At 48.8% G+C, this 23,555-nt stretch overlaps 1 protein-coding gene across 3 annotated transcripts in view; it reads left to right on the top strand.

Moving 5' to 3' along the window:
• MCM10 (minichromosome maintenance 10 replication initiation factor) overlaps positions 1-23,555 on the top strand; it is a 306,573-nt gene that overhangs the window by 157,611 nt on the left and 125,407 nt on the right. For all 3 annotated transcript variants that reach the window (XR_013606921.1, XM_078674170.1, XM_078674171.1), the window contains exon 9: positions 373-489. Coding sequence is in view for 2 of the 3 variants with exons in the window: in XM_078674170.1 (XP_078530296.1) it covers positions 373-489 (117 nt within the window). In the remaining variant the exon portion in view is untranslated. The remainder of the gene's footprint in view (positions 1-372; positions 490-23,555) is intronic.

The raw sequence follows: 23,555 nt of genomic DNA on the forward strand, positions 1-23,555 counted from the left end.
CACGCTTCTATCCTCGTCTGTCATGGGGTTTGCAGTTTGTGTTGAATCTCGCCTAGCTCTTTCCTGTTCATGTGAGACATTCCCGCACTCCTTTCTTTCATTACCGTACACCAGGCAAAGTGGGATGAGTAGCTGACCAGTGAATTTTGATGGACCTGCAACACAGTAAACATGTGCCTAATCTGCACCTTTTTCCTTGATTAAAAATAAAATATATTTGGAAATCCTAGTAAATGGGCAAGCTGTGCATTTCTGCCGAATTGCTCCTTTAAATCTACTGCATGCCATTTTTGTTTTGGACTGAAGATTGACTTTGGCAGCAGCTAAGATTCTTTTTAAGAATATGGACTGTTCTCCCCTTTCCCTCCACAGGTCTGTTTCTCTGTTGATAACCCCCAGAAGATCTTGATCATGGGTGAATCGCTTGATTTGGGAACCTGCAAGGCCAGGAAGAAAAACGGAGACCCCTGTACACAGATGGTTAATTTGGTTGGTGACTATCAGTCTGATTTGGTGCATTGTACCATAGAGTTTTCCAGATAACTTGCCTAAAAATCTTTTGGTGTGAAATGCAGCTGTAAAGGGTCAACCATAAACGGTTCCAATTCTTGATAGCCTGCAAATCCAGCTTGATAATCCATATTTCGATTTATTTTAGGGTGGGTAATAGAGGGAATCTGAGGAAGTATAGCACTAACAGTAAACAAAGAAGTGAGAGCACAGTGAGGTGCTGCCTCAGAGGAAAACAGCTGGCCCCACCTGAAATAGTGCTGAAGAAGCACAGCAACTAAAAAAGAAAAATAGCTAATAAAATGTGCATTCATTGTAGTCCATTCCCTTTTGACACCTTTTTCCAGCCAGGATATAATTGACAATTGGTGCTAGTGATGGCCCAATTACTGCCTCTGTGTTTCCTCATCTTAAAACAAAGCACTGCTATCAGCATAATGCTTCTTTTGGCGACAGCCTGGTGCCCCCGTCATTTCCCCCCCACCCCGGCACCACTTGAGGCTCCTCTAGGGTGGCACGCCACCCAGTATGAAGACTCCTGCCCCAAGGTTAGACATATCTACCAGGGTCCTGCAGATCAACCAGGTCATATCTTTTTATGCTTATGCTCTATAAAGTAGTCATGTACAGTCAGGTTACATAAAGCAATCGCTGTAGAAAATAAATTGAGTCTTTAGTCATGAGACATAAGCCTCTGTTACAAATCAGTTGATGCCATTTCATCAGCAGTACCAGTGCCTAAAACAGTGTACACATTTTAAAATATTAACTGTAAATACTTTGTTAAAGTTTCTAATTTACTCGACACTTTTAACTCAACTTATTTTCTTAAAAAATCTGTTCATAAGGCCCCCTAATACTAATATTTTTTAGGATCATGCATGCCTGACAAAGATGTGGTGGAAAGCACTACTTTAAAATATATTGGGCAGATTGTGATACAGCGATACAGAGAAATTGATTCATCAGTTAATGTTCCTAATATTTGTCATTTTGTAATCAAAGGACATTGCTTATTTGAATAGCGTCGGCCGTTACCAGTTTTCCACCCCAAAATTAACGATATTATCTTTACGTTATGCATGTAATCCTATAATTCAATTAAGTCAAATAATGTTATTGTAAGTATTTTTATGTGTCCTAAAAGTTTCATTTCTTCTTTTACAATAACACTAGTAACCTATTCTTCCACCAACAATAAAACTTTTTGTTGTGTTTCTGAAACCTCTCCTTGTCGTCACAGGAATGCAATATGTGTATTTGCTCTTACGGATTCAATTTGCGAATGTGGCCTTGTGCAGTGCTTAAATAACGTAATAAATGATATAAACCGATTGCAAGCTTTATTTTATAACACGAGTAATTCTTATTTGCCCAACCTTATTATATAACCTGAGTTCCAGTTGACATAAATAAACAACTTGATCTTGTAAGTTGATGAATATATAAAGAGAAATCTGAAAGCACAGGGAGGCGAAGAGTACATGCTGTAGATGCACTGTCTATATGTTCAGGGTGAGCCTTGCAATATATTGGTGGAGGATAGATACCTGCTCTGCAAGCACCCTTCAACTGAACAGTGAATTTCCTGGCTAAAAAGTGTTCTAAAACACATAACGTATATATATGTTCGAGGCATGTGGGCTGCTGAATTCATATCTGTGCATAGATCGCCGCCTAGTGTTGGGTCCGGATGATTGCACATTGTTGTCCTGGAAGAGTCTTCAAAGTATCACGAGATAGGTGGCTCCTCCCCTGGACTACAGTGCGCATGGGCAACCTCTCCATCCTTAGATTGTTTTTTTCCGCCATTGGGTTCGGCTGTGATTTCCAACTCTGAGTTTGGAATCGATAAAAACTATTCTAAAAGGCCAAAAGGCCTTCGGGGTCGTCGGTATTGTTATTCGATCGGTGACGACAACTTTCTTTCTGTTCTTTTCTACTCATCGCGTCGAATCAGGCCACGCAGCCTTTCTTCGACACCAGGGGCCTTTCGTCGATGGAACGAAGTCCGTTCAAAAGATGCCCCAATTGTAACTCTAAATTCCCACACATAGATAAACACCCTGTGTGTAAACAAGTGTTTATCACCTGAACACAATGAAGCCGACTGCTTAGCTTGTGCGCAGTTTCGTTCAAAGAAAACACTTCGGATTCGAAGAGCAGCGAGGCAGAAGCCAGCGCCTGACCCGGAGAACATCTTTGAAGACGACGAAGAGGTCGTCGAAGCTGAGGACTCAGACCAGCAGTCGGAGCAGGGGTCGGAACATGACTCCAACTACTACGTCGACGAAGAAGACGACATCCTCGAGGTAGGGAACGACGATCAAGGCATCGGAGCCGTCGAGGACGACTCCGGCGAGGACATGGGGCCAACCGTGAGTACGGAGCCCAGTACATATAATGAAACGCTTCCAACGGCTCAGGTCGAGGCATCGCCGGAAGGCCTTAGCCAAGATCTCAACATCGATTCTATAGCCCCGCAAGTCTGCCCGGCTAAGAATGTAAGGCAAGAGCCATCGGTGCAACATTACCATTCCCTGGTAATATCGAAACCGAAAGTTCACGAGACAAAACAGAAACCGAAACTGATAGAGTTCCCACTCTTCGACCGAAAGACGCAAATCCATCGGCGCCGATCAAACACAAAATGCCCGCCGAGAGGGATGCGTCGAATATCAGGGCTGTCGAGCCGAGAGCCAGTACGCCCAGGGACATGCCTAAGCTAAAGGCCGTCGAGCCGACGAGATCGATGCCGACGCCAAGCAACACAAACAAAGGACTCCAGCAGAAGATGGTTGTCGAACCGAAACAACAAGTCGACAAGCCGAAGACGTTGCAAACCAGAACACTCAAGCCGAAGACAAGGGTCGAGGCCAAGGGGTCGATCGAGCCGAGGCAAAATATCGCTCCGAAGCAACAAGCTCCGAAGACGACGCCAAGCAAAAAAGTGGTTATCGAACAAACAAAAACAGTCGGGTCGATACCAATCACGGCATCGAAAAAAGTCATACAGCCGAAAAACACTGTTGAAGCACAAAAGCCCCTCGGACCGATAAAATTCGGACTTCCGGTGCACATGCGGCAAAGTTCGGTCGAACCAGCAACGGAGATCGAACCGACACAGACAAAAAAGGTTATACAAAAGAAAAGAGCTCAAGCACATAAACAGCAAGAGCCCTCAACAGAAGAACAGTCCAAACTATATGTGGACCCAGATACTGGCACAATTACCCTATTGAAAAGGAAAATCAGACCAGACACTTCTGCTGAACACTACAAAATACCACTCAAAAAGAAAAGAGACTCTTCTACATCTCCAATTCTCTTTGAGCCTATCACAACACAGATGCAAGAAACCTATACATATTCTCCCTCACACACAGATGAGGATGTGGAATATAACGATAGTGAACTGTATAATTATCCAGTGGACAATGAGGATAACCAAAATCAACCACGGACTGATGCTGTAGATCCTGCAGACTCTCAGCCCACGCAAGACAATAATGCATACCCTGTTAAAACTTCGCCTACAGAGGACACAGCAGCCTTCAATGCATTAATTGAAAGAGCGGCATACAACCACCACGTGGAAATGCATGCAGACCCCATTGAAGAAGACTTCATTTTTGACACTTTCAACACTTCTGAAAGATCAGTGAAAACATTGCCAATCTTGAAAAGGAGTCCTTAAACACACTGGGGACATATAACATAGAAACTACTAGGGCAAGAGTCATTAACCCCAGGGTAGAAAAGAAATACAGGCCAGCACCAGGGGACCCTACATATATTAAGGGACAGCTGCCCTTGGACTCCTTGGTAGTATCCAATGCACGCAAACGTGCTAATTCTCAAACCACTGGCGAAGCTCCACCTCCAGACAAAAAGTCTAAAATTTTGGAAGCTTCTGGCAAAAGAGTAGCTGCTCAAGCAGCTAACATATGGAGAATTTCAAACACTCAAGCCCTGTTAGCTAGGTATGACAGGGCACACTCCGACACACTTGAGCACCTTCTCCAGCATTTACCTGACCTTTATAAAGAACAGGCAGAATTCCTAATACAAGAGGGAAAGTTGATATCTAATGCTTCCATCAAATGCGCGCTAGACGCTGCAGACACAGCAGCCAGGGCTATCAATACCAGTGTCATGCTCAGACGACATGCGTGGCTCCGCATCTCTGGCTTTAAAAATGAGGTTCAGAACACTCTACTTAATCAGCCAGTGAACCCTGATTATTTGTTTGGGCCTAAGGTGGACACAATATTAGACAAGATGAAAAAGGATACCGAGACAGCCAAGTCTATGGGAGCCTTGCAGTCACAACAATACAGAGGCGGCTCCTTTCGTCGCTCCGGCAACAGAGGAGCTGGAAGAGGAGGCTCAGCGCAGCAAACCTCATACAACCAAGGGAACACGCAAAACACCTACTACAAAAACAGTAGAGGTGGATACCGTGGCAATAACAGAAAAGGTAGAGAACGAGGGAATACCACCACCAGATCCTCTACCAATACCAAACAGTGACTTCTTGTCACTACCCCCAGACCATGTAACACCGTTCGGGGGAAGATTGCAGCAGTTCCTACAAGTCTGGGAAAACATCACTACAGACAGATGGGTGAGGCAAATTATCCAGCATGGCTATTGCCTAGAATTAATCTCCACACCTCCCAACATACCCCCAAAACACCGTCCTATGTCTGCAGAACACCTACACTTATTGCAGCAGGAAGTCATCAGCCTGCTACAAAAAGGGGCCATAGAACCAGTACCCTTAGAACACCAGGGTACAGGAGTGTACTCACTATACTTCCTAATCCCAAAAAAGGACGGGTCTCTCAGGCCAATTTTGGACCTCAGGCCCTTAAACCAATACATTTTATCAGAGCATTTCTACATGCTCACTCTACAGCAGGTGTTACCACTGTTGGGTCAAGGAGACTTCCTCGCAACACTAGACCTGAAAGACGCATATTTCCATATACCGGTACACCCAGCACACAGGAAATATCTCAGGTTTACAATACAAAATCAGCACTGTCAATTCAAAGTCCTTCCTTTCGGGGTGACCACAGCCCGAGAGTATTTACCAACTGCCTAGCGACCGTAGCAGCACATCTCAGAAGACAGCATATTCATGTCTATCCATATCTGGACGACTGGCTAATACAGGCACAGTCAGCCCAGCAATGTGCCAGCCACATGTCACACACTATTCACCTCCTGCACAGTTTAGGTTTCTCGCTGAACTACCCAAAGTCCCATCTTCAGCCTGCCCACGTACAACAATACCTGGGGGCGACGATAGACACTCTGGCAGGGAAAGCACAGCCAAATTCTGTCAGAATAAACAGCATTCAGACGCTAATCCAAAGGTTCACGCCCCAACACTCGCTCCCAGCCCGAGTGTTTATGCAACTGATAGGTATGATGCCCTCATGCATTTTCATAGTCCCCCACGCAAGACTACACATGCGTCCGCTACAGGAGTGCCTAGCACGTCAGTGGAACCAGGCTCAAGGACAATTAAACAACCTAGTGTTGGTGACCAGTCGTGCATACAACTCTCTGCATTGGTGGAATCCACAAAACCTTTGCAAAGGACGACTGTTCGAAGAGCCTGTACCACAAATAGACCTGACAACGGACGCATCCCTGATAGGGTGGGGAGCCCATGTCCTCCACCACACAGTACAGGGCTTATGGACCACGCTGCAGAAAAAAATGCACATCAACCTACTGAAGCTGATGGCAATTTTCATGGCAATGAAAGCCTTCAAAGTACATCTGTGCAACACAACTGTGTTGATCCGGACGGACAACATGACTGCGATGTACTACATACAAAAGCAGGGAGGAACACACTCTCCACAGCTGTCACATCTGGCTCAAAGCATGTGGAAGTGGGCCATTCAAAGAAACATTTTTCTCATGGCCGAACACCTCCCAGGCAAGGACAATCAGATAGCGGATCTGCTCAGCAGACACAGCCAACAGATGCACGAGTGGGAGATTCATCCCACAGTGCTTCAACCATACTTCCAACAGCGGGGACAACCAGAGATAGACCTGTTCGCCACAAAACAAAACGCAAAATGCCGGTACTTCGCCGCAAGGTTCCCACACCCGCAGTCTCAGGGCAATGCAATATGGATGAACTAGTCAGGCAAATTTGCCTACGCTTTTCCACCAGCACCGTTGATACCGCTAGTGGCACGCAAACTGCGCCAGCACTCCATGACGCTAATCCTAGTTGCTCCAACATGGGTGAGGCAACCGTGGTACACCACGTTCCTAGAGCTTTCCGTGGTGCGTCATCAAAGACTAAATGCATGAAGAATAAATATAGACACAATCGTAACTATATTGAATTGTGGACTTGTCCAGCCGGACAGTGGTCCAATATTTTTACTAATAAGGAATAAAGAGAAATATTACACAACAGTACACAATATGGGGCACAAGCCTGTACCAAACTTGTAATTGTGCAACTGACACACACTAATGACGAAGGAACAAAAGGGCTTGTAGGCACAAGCGTGAGGTTCGAAGTACTAGAATTTACACAATGTCATAGTACATCACAACATAGTTTACACCTTTACGTCAATTTATAACAATGCATTTATGTATAAGGTGTCATTTAAGTCGACGGCGTTTCGATCTGTTAACTAGATACACAGATCATCATCAGGACATAATTCTTATGCCTAATATTTGAAAGCCTCTGATGCCTTCAGGGAAGGAAGGTGAGAAGAATAGGAAAGAGTAGTGAGGATTTCACATTTAACCACTTGGATGCTAAGGCCCTGGAAAGATTTACTACCAATTTCCATTGAAATCAATGGAAACTCCATGACGAGCTGAGCTCGTCATGAGCGTCGAAGGGGTTAAAATTCAAATCTTTACAATTATACAAACCAGATTATTGATTACATAAACTCGTTACATGCACGTGATGTGCAGAGCAGTGACATGTTGATTCGTGAGTGATAACTATTTACAGTGAAGGTATTCACAGAATAAAAAACCTGTATAACTTGCCATGCAAGATCTGTGCATTAATTATAGGAAGCGCATCTTAACAGTAGAACCATTTACCATGCACAATTACATTTGCCAGTAGAGCTGCCTTGCGTGACGAATGCAGTGAGTAATTACTCATACAGTGACCATGCGACTTATTCAGAACTTCACTACTAATTTTGGGACTTGATGCCATATGCTATTAGACCTATAGCAATGTGTTTAGAACAGTGACCTAGTATTTGAATTTTTAAAAAAAATTTATTCTATTTTTTAGTTAACTGATAGTAGGGCCCTGGACCAGATATAACTATGAGGACACTGTTATAAAATGTCATATACCAATTACCTAATATACAGTACTATGTTAATAATACCAAATTAGTCGATTACACTGACTAACTTCACTCTAAATCATTTCACCACTCTAAGATGGCCGCCATATCGGGCTCCCCGACGCCTGCGAGTCCTTCCACCCTTGCGATTAACATCATTTGACATACTATCCTTTTAATCACTCGCGGCTCAACTAATGCCTGAACACCTAGACAGACGCCACCATTGAGACGCTGTAATCGCCCTGTACTTGGTAAGTCACTGTCTCCCGGCACCGCGACCTCTCTAACACTTGGCCCTTCCCTTGTAATTCCCTTCCTTAATTCCCCAGGCTACCACGCTGACGGGCGGTCCGCCAAGTGCCATTACGCACTAATGACTGACTCAGAGCCGCAATTAATAGGTTCTCGGTAAGCGCAACTTACTTGTACTCCGGTCAATACTAACATTCACCCTCGCGGACTCTTCTCAATGACGGCCGAACCTCCCCTCCATTCACGATACCTTTTTAAACTTGCTCATCAGCATGAGGTTTTCTTTAACATCACGATAACCTTCACTGCCGGATTACTATTGTGAGGCTCATTCTAAATGTGCTCCGAATCCCCCCTTCTCATGAAGCACTGCAATTTACGAGGTATCGGCTTGCGGTCCATTACGGCATCTCGGCAATTCCTCACTCCCGGTTCGCTACAATATGTGCCTAATAATTGATTATGAACTTATTATTAGTAGTGAAGTTCTGAATAAGTCGCATGGTCACTGTATGAGTAATTACTCACTGCATTCATCACGCAAGGCAGCTCTACTGGCAAATGTAATTGTGCATGGTAAATGGTTCTACTGTTAAGATGCGCTTCCTATAATTAATGCACAGATCTTGCATGGCAAGTTATGCAGGTTTTTTATTCTGTGAATACCTTCACTGTAAATAGTTATCACTCACGAATCAACATGTCACTGGTCTGCACATCACGTGCATGTAACGAGTTTATGTAATCAATAATCTGGTTTGTATAATTGTAAAGATTTGAATTTTAAATGTGAAATCCTCACTACTCTTTCCTATTCCTCTCACCTTCCTTCCCTGTAGGCATCAGAGGCTTACAAATATTAGGCATAAGTATTATGTCCTGATGATGATCTGTGTATCTAGTTAACAGATCGAAACGCCGTCGACTTAAATGACACCTTATACATAACTGCATTGTTATAAATTGATGTAAAGGTGTAAACTATGTTGTGATGTACTATGACATTGTGTAAATTCTAGTACTTCGAACCTCACGCTTGTGCCTACAAGCCCTTTTGTTCCTTCGTCATTAGTGTGTGTCAGTTGCACAATTGCAAGTTTGGTACAGGCTTGTGCCCCATATTATGTACTGTTGTTTAATATTTCTCTTTATTCCTCAGAAGTAAAAATATTGGACCACTGTCCGGCTGGACAAGTCCACAATTCAATATAGTTACGATTGTGTCTATATTTATTCTTCATGCATTTCTCTGAGATGGGACCACTGTTGTCTGAATAACGTTACCCCAAAGGTCCCCTCTGATCTAAATGGGCCCCTTGTTGTTTCTAAATATATCATCAAAGACTAAAGCTAACACCCAGTCTCTTAACACAGAGCCATGGAGACATTCAGCACCCAGATCCACAGCAGCTGAACCTTGCAATCTGGCTCCTGAAGTCATAGAGCTTGGCTACCTAAACTTACCTCCAGACTGCATGAACATTATCAAGGAGCCAAGAAGACCTACCACAAGAGCATGCTATGCTGCAAAGTGGAAACGTTTTGTCATTTACTGTAACAACAATGACATAAACCCACTAGACGCATCAACTCAAAATATCATATGCTATCTTTTGCACCTACACCGCTGCAATCTAGCCTATACATCTATAAGAATACACTTAGCTGCTATAGCAGCTTACCTTCAAAACAGGCAACACCTTTCCCTATTCAGAGTGCCTGCAATTAAAGCATTCATGGAGGGACTCAAACGAGTAATCCCCCCAAGACACCCACCTTCACCTGTCTGGAACCTAAACATCGTGTTCGAGGCATGTGGGCTGCTGAATTCATATCTATAGCATAGATCGCCGCCTAGTGTTGGGTCCGGATGATTGCACCTTGTTGTCCTGGAAGAGTCTTCGAAGTGTCACGAGATAGGTGGCTCCTCCCCTGGACTACAGTGCGCATGGGCATCGACTCCATCCCCAGATTGTTTTTTCCCGCCATTGGGTTCGGATGTGATTTCGACAACTCCTGCTCGGAATCGTTATAGACTTTTCTTAAGGCCAAAAGGCCTTCTCTGAACCGTCGGTATTGTTTGCGTTCGGTCCCGACTATACTCCAACTCGTCAAGTTGGATTTCCAGGGAGTCGAGTGACTCTTAGGTGATCGAGGCCCAGTCAACGCAGCAAGACCCTCGACGAGACGACATGGAACGGAGCCCGTTCAAGAAGTGTCCCGTGTGTGGTTCGAAGTACCCACACATTGACGTCCATCCTGTGTGCAACAAGTGCCTGTCGCCGGACCACAACGAGGCCGACTGTATGGCCTGTTCCAGATTTCAATCGAAGAAAATGATCAAGATGCGGCGCGCATCGAGGCCCAGCGATCGGCTCCAGCACCGGTGGACATCTTCGACGACGCGGAAGCAGACGACCAAGAACTTCAACTGCAGATTTCACCTCCGGCGGTGGACGTCGAGTCCGACTACGAAGCGGACGTCGAAGGCCAAGACCTGGAGGAAGTCGTCGAGGAGGTAGGGGACGACGACGAAGCATATGGGGCCATGGAAGATAGCTCGGAGGATGAGCTATGCCCCGTTCGTACTCTTACAAAGGCTCAGGTCGCGGGATCGCCACACGGCCTTACCCAAGACCTTACACCAAAATCCACGGCCCCGCCTTCCGGCCCGACTACGGACTCCTCAGCGGAACCGCCATTACCAAAATCGAAACCGAAACTGAAACCATCGGTGTCGACGAAAACAAAGATGGCCGAGACGCCATCGAAAACTAAACCGTCTGCTCCAACATCGACGCCGTCGTCGTCGGAGGCCTCGAAGCCGAAGAAGGCTGTCGACCAGGCAAAGGTGCCAAAGGTGGTCAAGGAGCCGAGCTCGAAGAAGGCCGTCGAGTCGGTGTCAAGCAAGGCGGGCGAGCCCAAGAAGGCTGTCGAGCCTACATCAGGTGAGTCTGTCGAGCCGAAAAGCAAAGGGCCCGTCGAGACGAAGTCACCCAAGGGCGCCGAGCCGAAGTCTGGGGTCACGACGCCAAGAGTCAAGGCTGCCGTCCCGAAGCCGTCGACGTCTGCGGCCGTGGCCAGAGATCGAAGCGCACCGGTCACGGATCCTCCTGCGCCTCGAACAGACAAACAACAGTCGTCGACGCTCGGGTCTTCCCCTGGGGGCGGCCCAAGGTCGTCGGCCGGGTCGACGAAACAGTCTGCTTCCTTTACGAAGCAGGTCTCGGACTCCCTCAAGCGGATTAGGGACAAGGCTTCAGCATCGGAACCGAAAACGCCTTCCGCACCGAAGCCGTCTGACCCACCGAAGAAGACTTCCATGCCAATCCTCTACACGTTACCGCCTAAGGTGGCACCGAAGGCCTTCGCACCACGGTCGGTGCCCAAGGACTCTGAAGTGTCGAAGCCAACTCGCCCAGGTGGGAGTTTGAGTCATCGACAACCTTTATTGGAAGAAGGGTCGGAGCATTTCATCAATGCCGACACCGGGAAGCTCACGCTTTACAAGAGGAAAATAACATCACAGCCTCTGCAGTCATTTACAATTCCTCTAAAGCGCAAAAAGCCTGCACCAGACACACCAGTACTGGTTGAACAGATTCTTCCACAGCCTAGGAGGAGTGCAACACCTTCACCCACTTACTCTGATGGAGGTGAAGGGGAGCAGGATGAGGAGTACAACTTTCCTGCGCACACAGAGCCTGATGAGCAACAGGACTCATGGATGGACACAGGTGAACAGGACCAGCAAACAGTCCATGACCCTCAGATTTATAACGTTATAACGTTAAAACGTCTCCCACTGAAGATTCTGCGGCATTTAATGCCTTAATTGAAGGGGCAGCTACAAACCATAAAGTGGAGATGCATGCTGACCCTGTGGAGGTTGACTTCCTTTTTGACACTTTCTCCACTGCTGAAAAAACTGTCAAGACTCTTCCGATGCTCAAAGGGGTCCTTAAGCATGCAGCAGACATTTTCAAGGAACCCACGAGATCAAGGGTTGTCAACCCTAGAATAGAGAAGAAATACAGACCGGCACCTGGCGACCCAACCTACATTAGGGGTCAGTTGCCTCTGGACTCTTTGGTGGTCTCTAATGCCGCAAGAGGGCAAACTCCCAAACCACGGGTGAAGCTCCTCCCCCAGACAAAGAGTCAAAAGTGCTGGAGGCATCGGGGAAGAGAGTAGCAGCTCAGGCGGCCAACATCTGGCGCATCTCAAACACACAGGCACTGTTGGCCAGATACGATAGGGCACACTATGACACCCTAGAGCAGCTGTTGCAACACCTTCCAGACCAGTTTAAAGAGGGAGCTGAAATGCTTATCCAGGAGGGAAAGCTCATCTCCAACGCTGCTATAAAGTGTGCGCTGGACGTTGCGGACACGGCAGCGAGAGCAATCAATACTAGTGTGATGTTGAGACGTCAGGCATGGCTCCGCATCTCAGGGTTCAAGCCAGAAATACAAACTACTATCCTCAACCAGCCGGTTAACCAAGACAGGTTATTTGGTCCAGAGGTAGACACCACCCTGGAAAAAATCTAAAAAGATACTGAGACTGCCAAGTCCATGGGTGCTCTCCAGTCACAGCAATATAGAGGGAACACTTTTCGTCGCTCAGGCAGTCGATGTGTTAACAGAGGACACATGTTGCAGCAGACGCCATTCAATAAAAGTGGTGCACAATCCTCGTACACCAAGCAGGGCAGAGGTGAATATAGAGGAAACAGTGCCAAGGGTAGAGGCAGAGGCAACAACAGTTCCCGTTCCTCTGCCACAAACAAACAGTGACTCCCTGTCACTGCCCCCGACCATCCAACACCTGTCGGGGGGAGACTCCAAGAGTTCCTGCCAGTCTGGAAGTCCATCACCACAGACAGGTGGGTCAGGAAACTTATCCAGTTCGGCTATTGTTTGGAGCTAACATCCATTCCACCAAACATACCCCCAAGACAACGGCCTATGTCAGCAGAGCACTTGCACTTATTGCAGCAAGAGGTTCTTGTGATGCTGCAAAAAGGCGCAATCGAGCTCGTGCCGGTGGAGGAAGAAGGCACAGGGGTTTATTCCCTGTACTTCTTAATCCCAAAGAAGGACGGCTCACTCAGACCAATTCTAGACCTACGCCCACTGAACCAATACATTCTTTCAGAACACTTCCACATGTTAACACTGCGGCAGGTTCTTCCATTGTTAAACCAGGGAGACTTCCTCGCAACCTTGGACCTCAAGGATGCTTACTTTCACATACCACTCCATCCATCCCACAGGAAATACCTCAGGTTTACCATCCAAAACCGGCATTACCAGTTCAAGGTCCTCCCTTTCGGAGTGACCACTGCCCCCAGAGTGTTCACAAAATGTCTGGCGACAGTAGCGGCGCACCTCAGGAGACAGAGCATACATGTCTACCCTTATCTGGACGACTGGCTGGTTCAAGCCAAGTCGGCCCAGCAGTGCACCGCAGACATGTCCCACACCATTCACCTCCTTCACAGTCTGGGGTTTTCACTAAACTATCCAAAGTCTCACCTTCAGCCAGCCCGTGTGCGGCAGTATTTGGGCGCGACGATAAATACTCTGGCAGCCACAGCTCAGCCAAACCCAGTGAGGATCGACAACATCCAGTCGCTAATCCAGAGGTTCAGACCGCAACACTCACTCCCAGCGAGAGTGTTCATGCAGTTGATAGGCATGATGGCCTCCTGCATCTTCATAGTCCCGCACGCACGGTTGCATATGCGTCCGCTCCAAGAATGCTTGGCGCATCAGTGGACTCAGGCTCAAGGACAGCTGAGAGACCTAGTGTTGGTGACCGGTCGGGCATACAACTCTCTGCATTGGTGGAATCCACACAAACTTTGCAAGGGCCGACCGTTCCAAGAGCCTGTTCCACAGATCATCCTAACGGACGCTTCTCTCCAGGGTTGGGGAGCTCATGTGCTCCACTACACGGTGCAGGGACTGTGGACGACGCAGCAAAAGAAGATGCACATCAACTACCTAGAACTGATGGCAATCTTCATGGCAATCAAGTCCTTCAAGGTACATCTGTGCAACAAAGTCGTGTTGATCCGGACGGACAACATGACAGCCATGTACTACATCCAGAAACAGGGAGGTACGCACTCTCCACAGTTGTCTCATCTGGCTCAGAGCATGTGGAAGTGGGCCATTCAGAGGAACATCTTCCTCATGGCGGAACACCTCCCGTGCAAGGACAATCAGATGGCGGATCTGCTCAGCAGGTTCAGCCACCAGATGCACGAGTGGGAGTTACATCCATCAGTACTCCGCCCGTACTTCCAGCAGTGGGGTCATCCAGAGATAGACCTGTTTGCCACATGGGAAAACGCAAAATGCCAAAGCTTTGCCGCTAGGTTCCCTCACCCACAGTCGCAGGGCAATGCGATATGGATGAACTGGTCAGGCAGATTTGCGTACGCTTTTCCCCCAGCACCTCTCATTCCGCTGGTGGCAAGAAAGCTAAAGCAACACTCGATGACGCTCATCCTGGTTGCTCCAACGTGGGCACGCCAACCATGGTACACCACGTTTCTAGAACTCTCCGTGGTACCGCATCAAAGGCTGCACCTCACACCCAGGCTCTTGACGCAGAACCATGGCGACATTCAGCATCCAGATCCGCAACAGCTCAATCTGGCGATCTGGCTCCTGAGGTCTTAGAGTTTGGCTACCTTAATCTGCCTCCTGAATGCATGGACATCATCCGGGAGGCACGGAAGCCAACTACCAGAGCTTGCTATGCGGCAAAATGGAAGCGGTTTGTCATTTACTGTACAGAACACCATATCAACCTGCTAGATGCATCCATTCTTAATATCATCTGCTATTTGTTATATCTTTACAAATGCAATCTTGCACATGCTTCCATTCGGATACACTTGTCTGCCATAGCGGCTTATCTCCAAAACAGGCAGCATCTCTCTGTTTTCAGGGTGCCTGCCATTAAAGCATTTCTGGAAGGTCTGAAGCGCGTCATCCCTCCCAGGACCCCACCAGCTCCTGTGTGGAACCTCAATGGGGTCCTCACCAGATTAATGGGTCCCCCGTTTGAGCCTCTACATTCATGTGAGATTCAATTCTTGACATGGAAAGTGGCTTTTCTCATCGCCGTCACGTCTCTGAGACGTGTTAGTGAGCTGCAAGCGCTCACAATACAAAAGCCGTTTATTCAAATTCATTCAAACAGGGTGATGCTGCGCACTAACCCCAAGTTTCTTCCAAAGGTAGTGTCGCAGTTTCATGTCAATCAATCCATCGAACTGCCCGCATTCTTTCCAAACCCTGAAACGGTAGCGGAAAGGATGCTCCACACGCTTGATGTCAAAAGGGCATTAATGTACTACATTGACAGAACCAAAGATTTTCGGAAAACACAACAACTCTTTGTTGCCTTCTCAGCCCAGCACAAAGGCAACCCCATTTCCAAAGCAGGAATAGCCAGGTGGATCGTTAAGTGTATTCAGATTTGCTATCAGAAAGCTAAGCGCACTTTAACGGTCCCCCCCAGGGCACACTCCACACGCAAGTTGGGGGCCTCCATGACATTCCTAGGTAATATTCCTTTGGAAGACATTTGTAGAGCAGCCACATGGTCTACACCACATACGTTTACCAAACATTACTGTGTAGATGTGCATTCCAAACAGCAGGCAGCTGTAGGACAGGCTGTTCTTAAAACACTTTTTCAGACTTCTGCAGCTGGCACGGGCAGCCGCCGTTAATGGAGGGACTGCTATGTATTCTATGCTATAGATATGAATTCAGCAGCCCACATGCCTCGAACTGAATATGCTACTTACCAGTATGCATCTGTTCTTGGCATGTAGGGCTGCTGACATTCATATCGCCCGCTCTCCTCCCCAGCGCCCGTAGCGGCTGCAGACCTTTTCTTGCATTCAATCTTAAGCATGGACATCGCTTACACTATTACACTCCATCTTTGCCACAATGGCTAAAAACAATCTGGGGATGGAGTCGATGCCCATGCGCACTGTAGTCCAGGGGAGGAGCCACCTATCTCGTGATACTTCGAAGACTCTTCCAGGACAACAAGGTGCAATCATCCGGACCCAACACTAGGCGGCGATCTATGCTATAGATATGAATGTCAGCAGCCCTACATGCCAAGAACAGATGCATACTGGTAAGTAGCATATTCAATTAACCATACTAATGGGACCACCTTTTGAACCTCTACACTCGTGTGAAATTCAATTTTTAACATGGAAGGTGGCATTTCTCGTGGCTATTACTTCGCTTAGACGAGTTAGCGAACTTCAAGCCCTAACTATTCAAGAGCCATTCTTCCAAATCCACGCTAATAGGGTCGTGCTTAGAACAACCCCTAAATTCATGCCCAAAGTGGTGTCTCACTTCCACATCAATCAGACAATAGAACTGCCAGTGTTCTTCCCAAATCCACAGTCAGTACCAGAAAGGGCCCTCCACACACTAGATGTTAAAAGGGCTCTCCTATATTACATTGACAGGACAAAAGATTGTTTGTTGCCTTTTCACCACAACACAAAGGCAACCCTATGTTCGAGGCATGTGGGCTGCTGAATTCATATCTTGTGCATAGATCGCCGCCTAGTGTTGGGTCCGGATGATTGCACATTGTTGTCCTGGAAGAATCTTCGAAGTATCACGAGATAGGTGGCTCCTCCCCTGGACTACAGTGCGCATGGGCATCGACTCCATCCCCAGATTGTTTTTTTCCGCCATTGGGTTCGGATGCATATTTGATCTCTCTAGTTCGGATTCAATTGAAAACTTTCTTTTTGGCCAAAAGGCCTTTACTATATCGTCGGTATTGTCTTGCGATCGGTGCCCAGTTCTGTTCCGGCTCAGTTCCCGAGTCGGACATCCAGAGGAGTCGTGTGGCTCTTCGGCGCTGAAGGCCCGGTCGACGCCAGAGGCCTTATTCGACGAACCATCATGGAACGGAGCCCGTTCAAGAGGTGCCCCGTGTGCAACTCGAAGTATCCTCACATCGATGTCCACCCGGTGTGCAACAAGTGCCTGTCGCCGGATCACGATGAAGCCAACTGTATGGCTTGTTCTCGTTTCCGCTCCAAGAAGACGATTCGACTTCGGCGCGCCAGGAGGCCCAGCAGACGGCACCTGACCCGGTGAACATTTTCGATACCGAGGAAGAAGAGGCAGACGAGCAGGAAGTTCAAGAGCCGATGTCCAATACAGCAGCAACACAAAGGCAACCCTATTTCTAAATCGGGCTTAGCCAGGTGGATTGTTAAGTGCATTCAGATATGTTATCTTAAGGCTAAGCGCAGTTCCCCCAAGGGCGCACTCAACGCGCAAAATGGTGGCATCCATGGCTTTCCTAGGAAACATCCCTCTAGAAGAAATATGTAAAGCAGCCACATGGTCTACCATACATACACAAAACACTATTGTGTGCATGTACATTCCAAACAGCAAGCTGCTGTAGGACAGGCTGTTCTAAAAACTCTGTTTCAGACTGCTGCAGCTGGCACAGGTAGCCACCGCTAAGGGAGAGACTGCTATACATTCTATGCACAGATATGAATTCAGCAGCCCACATGCCTCGAACGGAATATGCTACGTTCGAGGCATGTGGGCTGCTAAATTCATATCTATTGCATAGATCGCCGCCTAGTGTTGGGTCCGGATGATTGCACATTGTTGTCCTGGAAGAGTCTTCGAAGTATCACGAGATGGGTGGCTCCTCCCCTGGACTACAGTGCGCATGGGCATCGACTCCATCCCCAGATTGTTTTTTTCCGCCATTGGGTTCGGATGTGATTTCGACGTCTCCTGTTCGGAATCGATAAAACAACTTCTTTAAGGCCAAAAGGCCTTCGTTACCTCGTCGGTATTGTTCGCGTTCGGTCTCGTGTTCTTCCAACTCTTCGAGTCGGATATCTGGAGAGTCGGGTGACTCTTCGGTCATCGAGGCCCTGTCGTCGCAGCAAGACCCCGACGAAACTACGATGGAACGGAGTCCGTTCAAGTTCTGCCCCGTGTGCGGTTCGAAGTACCCACACATCGACGTGCATCCTGTATGCAACAAGTGCCTCTCGCCGGACCACAACGAGGCCAACTGTATGGCCTGTTCGAAGTTCAGGTCGAAGAAGACGCTCAAGATTCAGCGCGCCTCGAGGCCCGGAGAGCGGCTCCGGCACCTGTCGACATCTTCGACGACCCCGAAGCAGAAGGCCGAAGCCATCATCTGCAGATTTCGCCACCATCGACGGAGGTCGAGGCCGATTGCGGAGAACCCGTCGAGGGCCAGGACCTACAGGAAAACGTCGAGGAGGTAGGGGACGTCGAGGAAGTTTATGGGGCCGTGGAAGATAGCTCGGAGGAAGAGCTATGCCCCGAAAGTACAATGCCTCAGGCTCAGGTCTCGGGATCGCCTCACGGCCTTACCCACGACCCTACACCGCAGTCCTCAGCCCCGCCTTCCGGCCCGGCTACGGACACACCAGCGGAGCCTCCATTAGGCAAATCGAAACCGAAACTGAAACCTTCGCCATCGAAACCAACTAAGATGGCCGACACTCCATCGAAACTGAAGACATCTGCAACGCCATCGGCGCCGTCGACTTCAGTGGCTCCGAAGCTGAAGAAGGCTGTTGAGCCGGCTAAAGTACAGAAAGTGGTCAAGGAGCCAAGCTCGAAGAAGGTCGTCGAGCATGTGTCGAGCACGGTGGCTGCATCGAAACCCAAGCAGACAGTCGACACGCCTTCAGGCAAATCTACCGCGCCGACAGGCAAACGCACAGTCGAGGCGCAGTCGGCAACGGGCCGCGAGCCCAAGTCTGGAGCCCCGATGCAGAAACAAAAACCTGCCCATCCAACGCCAGCGGCATTGACGCCTAAGGCCGTGGCGGAAGCCCGGGCCACAGCGGTCGAGGATGCGTCTGCGTCTCCGGCGCACAAGGAGAAATCGTCGACGCTGGGATCTTCCCCTGGTGGCGGACCAAGGTCATCGGTCGGGCCGACTAAGCCCTCCGCTTCTTTCACCAAGCAAGTCTCGGACTCCCTCAAGAGAATACGGGAGAAGAGTTTGGCGTCGACGACTCCAAAGCCGTCGGTTCCACAATCGGTGGGGGCACCGACTAAGACTTCAACGCCGATCCTGTACACTCTGCCGCCGAAGGTGGCGCCGAAGGCCTTTGCACCTCGGTCGGTGCCAAAGGACTCGGGAAGCTCGGAGCACTCAATGCTAAGTGGACGTTTTGGTCGACAACATGCGTCAGAAGAACAGTCTGAGCACTATATCGACGCCGACACGGGAAAATTGACGCTCTACAAGCGGAAAATTACTTCCCACCCATTGTAGTCCTTTGTAATACCTCTGAAAAAGAAAAGGACGGCTCTAGACCTTCCTGTGCTTGTTGAACCCCTTCATCCACAACCTGGGAGGAGTCCAACACCTTCACCAACTGCCTCAGAGGGAGATGAAGGTGAACAGAATGAGGAGTACAACTTTCCTGATAACAATGACCCTGATGAACAACAGGACTCATGGGTTGACACTGGTGACCAAGGGGACCAACAGGTGGTACATGACCCACAGGTTTCTGGTGTGAAGACATCTCCAACTGAAGACTCGGCGGCGTTTAATGCCTTGATTGAAAGGGCGGCTGCAAACCATAAGGTGGAGATGCATGCTGACCCTGTGGAAGAAGACTTTTTGTTTGACACTTTCTCTGCAGCGGAAAAGACTGTGAAAACACTTCCAATGCTTAAAGGGGTTTTAAAGCATGCCACAGACATCTTCAAGGAACCCACAAGAGCAAGGGTGGTGAACCCGAGAATAGAAAAGAAATACAGACCGGCACCTGGGGACCCGACTTATATACGGGGCCAGTTGCCTCTGGACTCTTTGGTGGTTTCCAATGCCCGCAAGAGGGCGAACTCGCAGACAACGGGTGAAGCTCCTCCCCCGGACAAAGAGTCAAAAGTGCTGGAGGCATCGGGGAAAAGGGTGGCTGCACAGGCGGCCAATATATGGCGCATATCTAACACACAGGCCCTGTTGGCACGATATGATAGGGCGCATTACGACACCCTAGAGCAACTCCTACAACACCTTCCAGACCAGTTTAAGGAAGCAGCTGAGATGCTGATACAGGAGGGCAAGCTTATTTCCAACACGGCAATCAAATGTGCGCTTGATGTCGCAGATACAGCGGCTAGAGCGGTCAACACAAGTGTGCTGTTGAGGCGTCAAGCATGGCTCCGCATCTCAGGGTTCAAGCCTGACATACAGACCACTATCCTCAACCAGCCCGTAAATCCGGACAGACTGTTTGGCCCAGAGGTTGACACCACCCTCGAGAAAATCAAAAAAATCCATGGGGGCGCTTTAGTCTCAGCAATTCAGAGGGAGCACTTTTCGTCGCTCAAGTGCACGTGGGGTTAACAGAGGACACTTGGCACAGCAGTCGCAATTCACTAGAGGAGGCGCACAATCCTCGTACCCCAAACAAGGTAGAGGGGGTTACAGAGGAAACAGCTCCAAGGGCAGAGGCAGAGGCAACAACAGTTCCCGTTCCTCTACTGCCAACAAACAGTGACTCTATGTCACTGCCCCCCGACCATCCAACACCTGTCGGGGGGAGACTCCAGCAGTTCCTGCCAGTCTGGACGTCCATCACCACAGACAGGTGGGTAAGGAAACTTATCCAGTTCGGGTATTGTTTGGAGTTGACGTCCACTCCGCCCAATATTCCCCCAAGACAACGTCCTATGTCAGCAGAGCACTTGCACTTATTGCAGCAGGAGGTTCTGGTGATGCTGCAAAAAGGCGCAATAGAGCTCGTGCCGGTGGAGGAGGAAGGGACAGGGGTTTATTCCCTGTACTTCCTAATCCCAAAAAAGGACGGTTCCCTCAGACCCATTCTAGATCTACGTCCCCTCAACCTGTACATCCTCTCAGAACATTTTCATATGCTAACACTGCAGCAAATTCTCCCATTGTTAAACCAAGGGGACTTCCTAGCAACCTTGGACCTCAAGGATGCTTACTTTCACATACCACTCCACCCATCCCACAGAAAGTACCTCCGGTTCACTATACAAAACAGGCATTACCAGTTCAAGGTCCTACCCTTAGGAGTGACCACAGCCCCCAGAGTGTTCACAAAGTGTCTGGCGACCGTGGCGGCGCACCTCAGGAGACAAAACATACATGTCTACCCTTACCTAGACGACTGGCTCGTTCAAGCAAAGTCGGAACAGCAGTACGCCGCAGACATGTCCCACACCATTCACCTCCTTCACAGTCTGGGGTTCTCACTGAACTACCCAAAGTCGCACCTCCAGCCAGCCCATGTGCGGCAGTACCTGGGCGCGACGATAAATACTCTGACTGCTACGGCTCAGCCGAACCCGGTGAGGATCGGCAGCATCCAGTCGCTCATCCAAAGGTTCAGACCTCAACACTCACTCCCAGCGAGAGTGTTCATGCAGTTGATAGGCATGATGGCCTCCTGCATCTTCATAGTCCCGCATGCAAGGTTGCATATGCGTCCGCTCCAAGAATGCTTGGCAAATCAGTGGACACAGGCTCTAGGACAGTTGACAGACCTAGTGTTGGTGACCGGTCGGGCATACAACTCTCTGCATTGGTGGAATCCACACAACCTTTGCAAGGGCCAACCGTTCCAAGAGCCTGTGCCGCAAGTCATCATGACAACGGACGCCTCTCTCCAGGGATGGGGAGCTCATGTGCTCCACTACACGGTGCAGGGACTATGGACATCGCAGCAACAGAAGATGCACATCAACTACCTGGAGCTGATGGCGATCTTCATGGCGCTCAAGTCCTTCAAAGTACATCTGTGCAACAAAGTCGTGTTGATCCGGACGGACAACATGACAGCCATGTACTACATCCAGAAGCAGGGAGGTACGCACTCTCCACAGCTGTCTCATCTGGCTCAGAGCAATGTGGAAGTGGGCCATTCAGAGGAACATCTTCCTCATGGCGGAACACCTCCCGTGCAAGGACAATCAGATGGCGGATCTGCTCAGCAGGTACAGCCATCAAATGCACGAGTGGGAGTTACATCCATCAGTACTCCGCCCGTACTTCCAGGAATGGGGTCATCCAGAGATAGACCTGTTTGCCACAAGGGAAAACGCAAAATGCCCAAGCTTTGCCGCCAGGTTCCCTCACCCACAATCGCAGGGCAATGCGATATGGATGAACTGGTCAGGCAAATTTGCGTACGCTTTTCCCCCAGCACCTCTCATTCCGCTGGTGGCAAGAAAGCTAAAGCAACACTCGATGACGCTCATCCTGGTTGCTCCAACGTGGGCACGCCAACCATGGTACACCACGTTTCTAGAACTCTCCGTGGTACCGCATCAAAGGCTGCATCTCACGCCCCGGCTCTTGAGGCAGAACCATGGCGACATTCAGCATCCAGATCCGCAACAGCTCAATCTGGCGATCTGGCTCCTGAGGTCTTAGAGTTTGGCTACCTTAATCTGCCTCCGGAATGCATGGATATCATCCGGGAGGCAAGAAAGCCCACTACCCGAGCTTGCTATGCAGCAAAATGGAAGCGGTTTGTCATTTATTATTATTATTATTATTATTATTTATTTTTGTAGAGCGCATAGTCACCATAAGGTATCCCAGCGCTAGGCACCCTATCTCTTTGGTTTGGGCCAGTTCAGGACGGTTAAAAAAGGAAAGGGGGGGGCAGGGGGTCAATGTTTAGAGTGGGCGTGAATCATTGGGGAAAAAGATGAGTTTTAAGCCGCTTCCTGAAGTGAAGATACAGTGTTTCTAGTCTCAGGTCGCGGGGGAGCGAGTTCCAAAGACGTGCGGTTTGGACTGAAAAGCGTCTTCCGCCTGAGCGGGTTTTCTTAAATCTGGGGGTGGTGATGAGGTTTTCTGTGTCCGACCGGAGAGATCTCGTGGGTCTATAGGGTGTGATAAATTTACTGAGAGCGGGGGGACCTTGCTTTTGAAGTAGTTTGTGGGCTAGACACAAGGCCTTGAATTTGACCCGCTCCCTTATGGGAAGCCAGTGGAGGAGTTTGAGGGCAGGTTTGGCGGAGGTTCTGGCAGGGGTATTTGTGATAATCCGGGCCGCAGTATTCTGGATTCTTTGAAGCTTGGTGAGGGTCGCCTCAGGGGCACCTAGGTAGATCACATTACTATAGTCAAGCCTTGAGATTATCAAGCCTTGAATAAGCAATTTTTGGGAGTTAAAGGGCAAAAGGGGCAGGACTTTCCTTAGTGATTTCAGGAGCCCAAAGCAAGTCCCGGCTACTTTGTTTGCCTGCACAGTGAATGAGAGGTCCGAGTCGAGCCATACCCCTAGGCTTTTTACCTCTACTTTCGGGTCAGGGGGGGGGGCCCATACAGGCTGGCCAG

The sequence above is a fragment of the Lissotriton helveticus genome, chromosome 1_1 (assembly GCF_964261635.1).
Source record: "Lissotriton helveticus chromosome 1_1, aLisHel1.1, whole genome shotgun sequence".
NCBI classification, from domain to species: domain Eukaryota; kingdom Metazoa; phylum Chordata; class Amphibia; order Caudata; family Salamandridae; genus Lissotriton; species Lissotriton helveticus.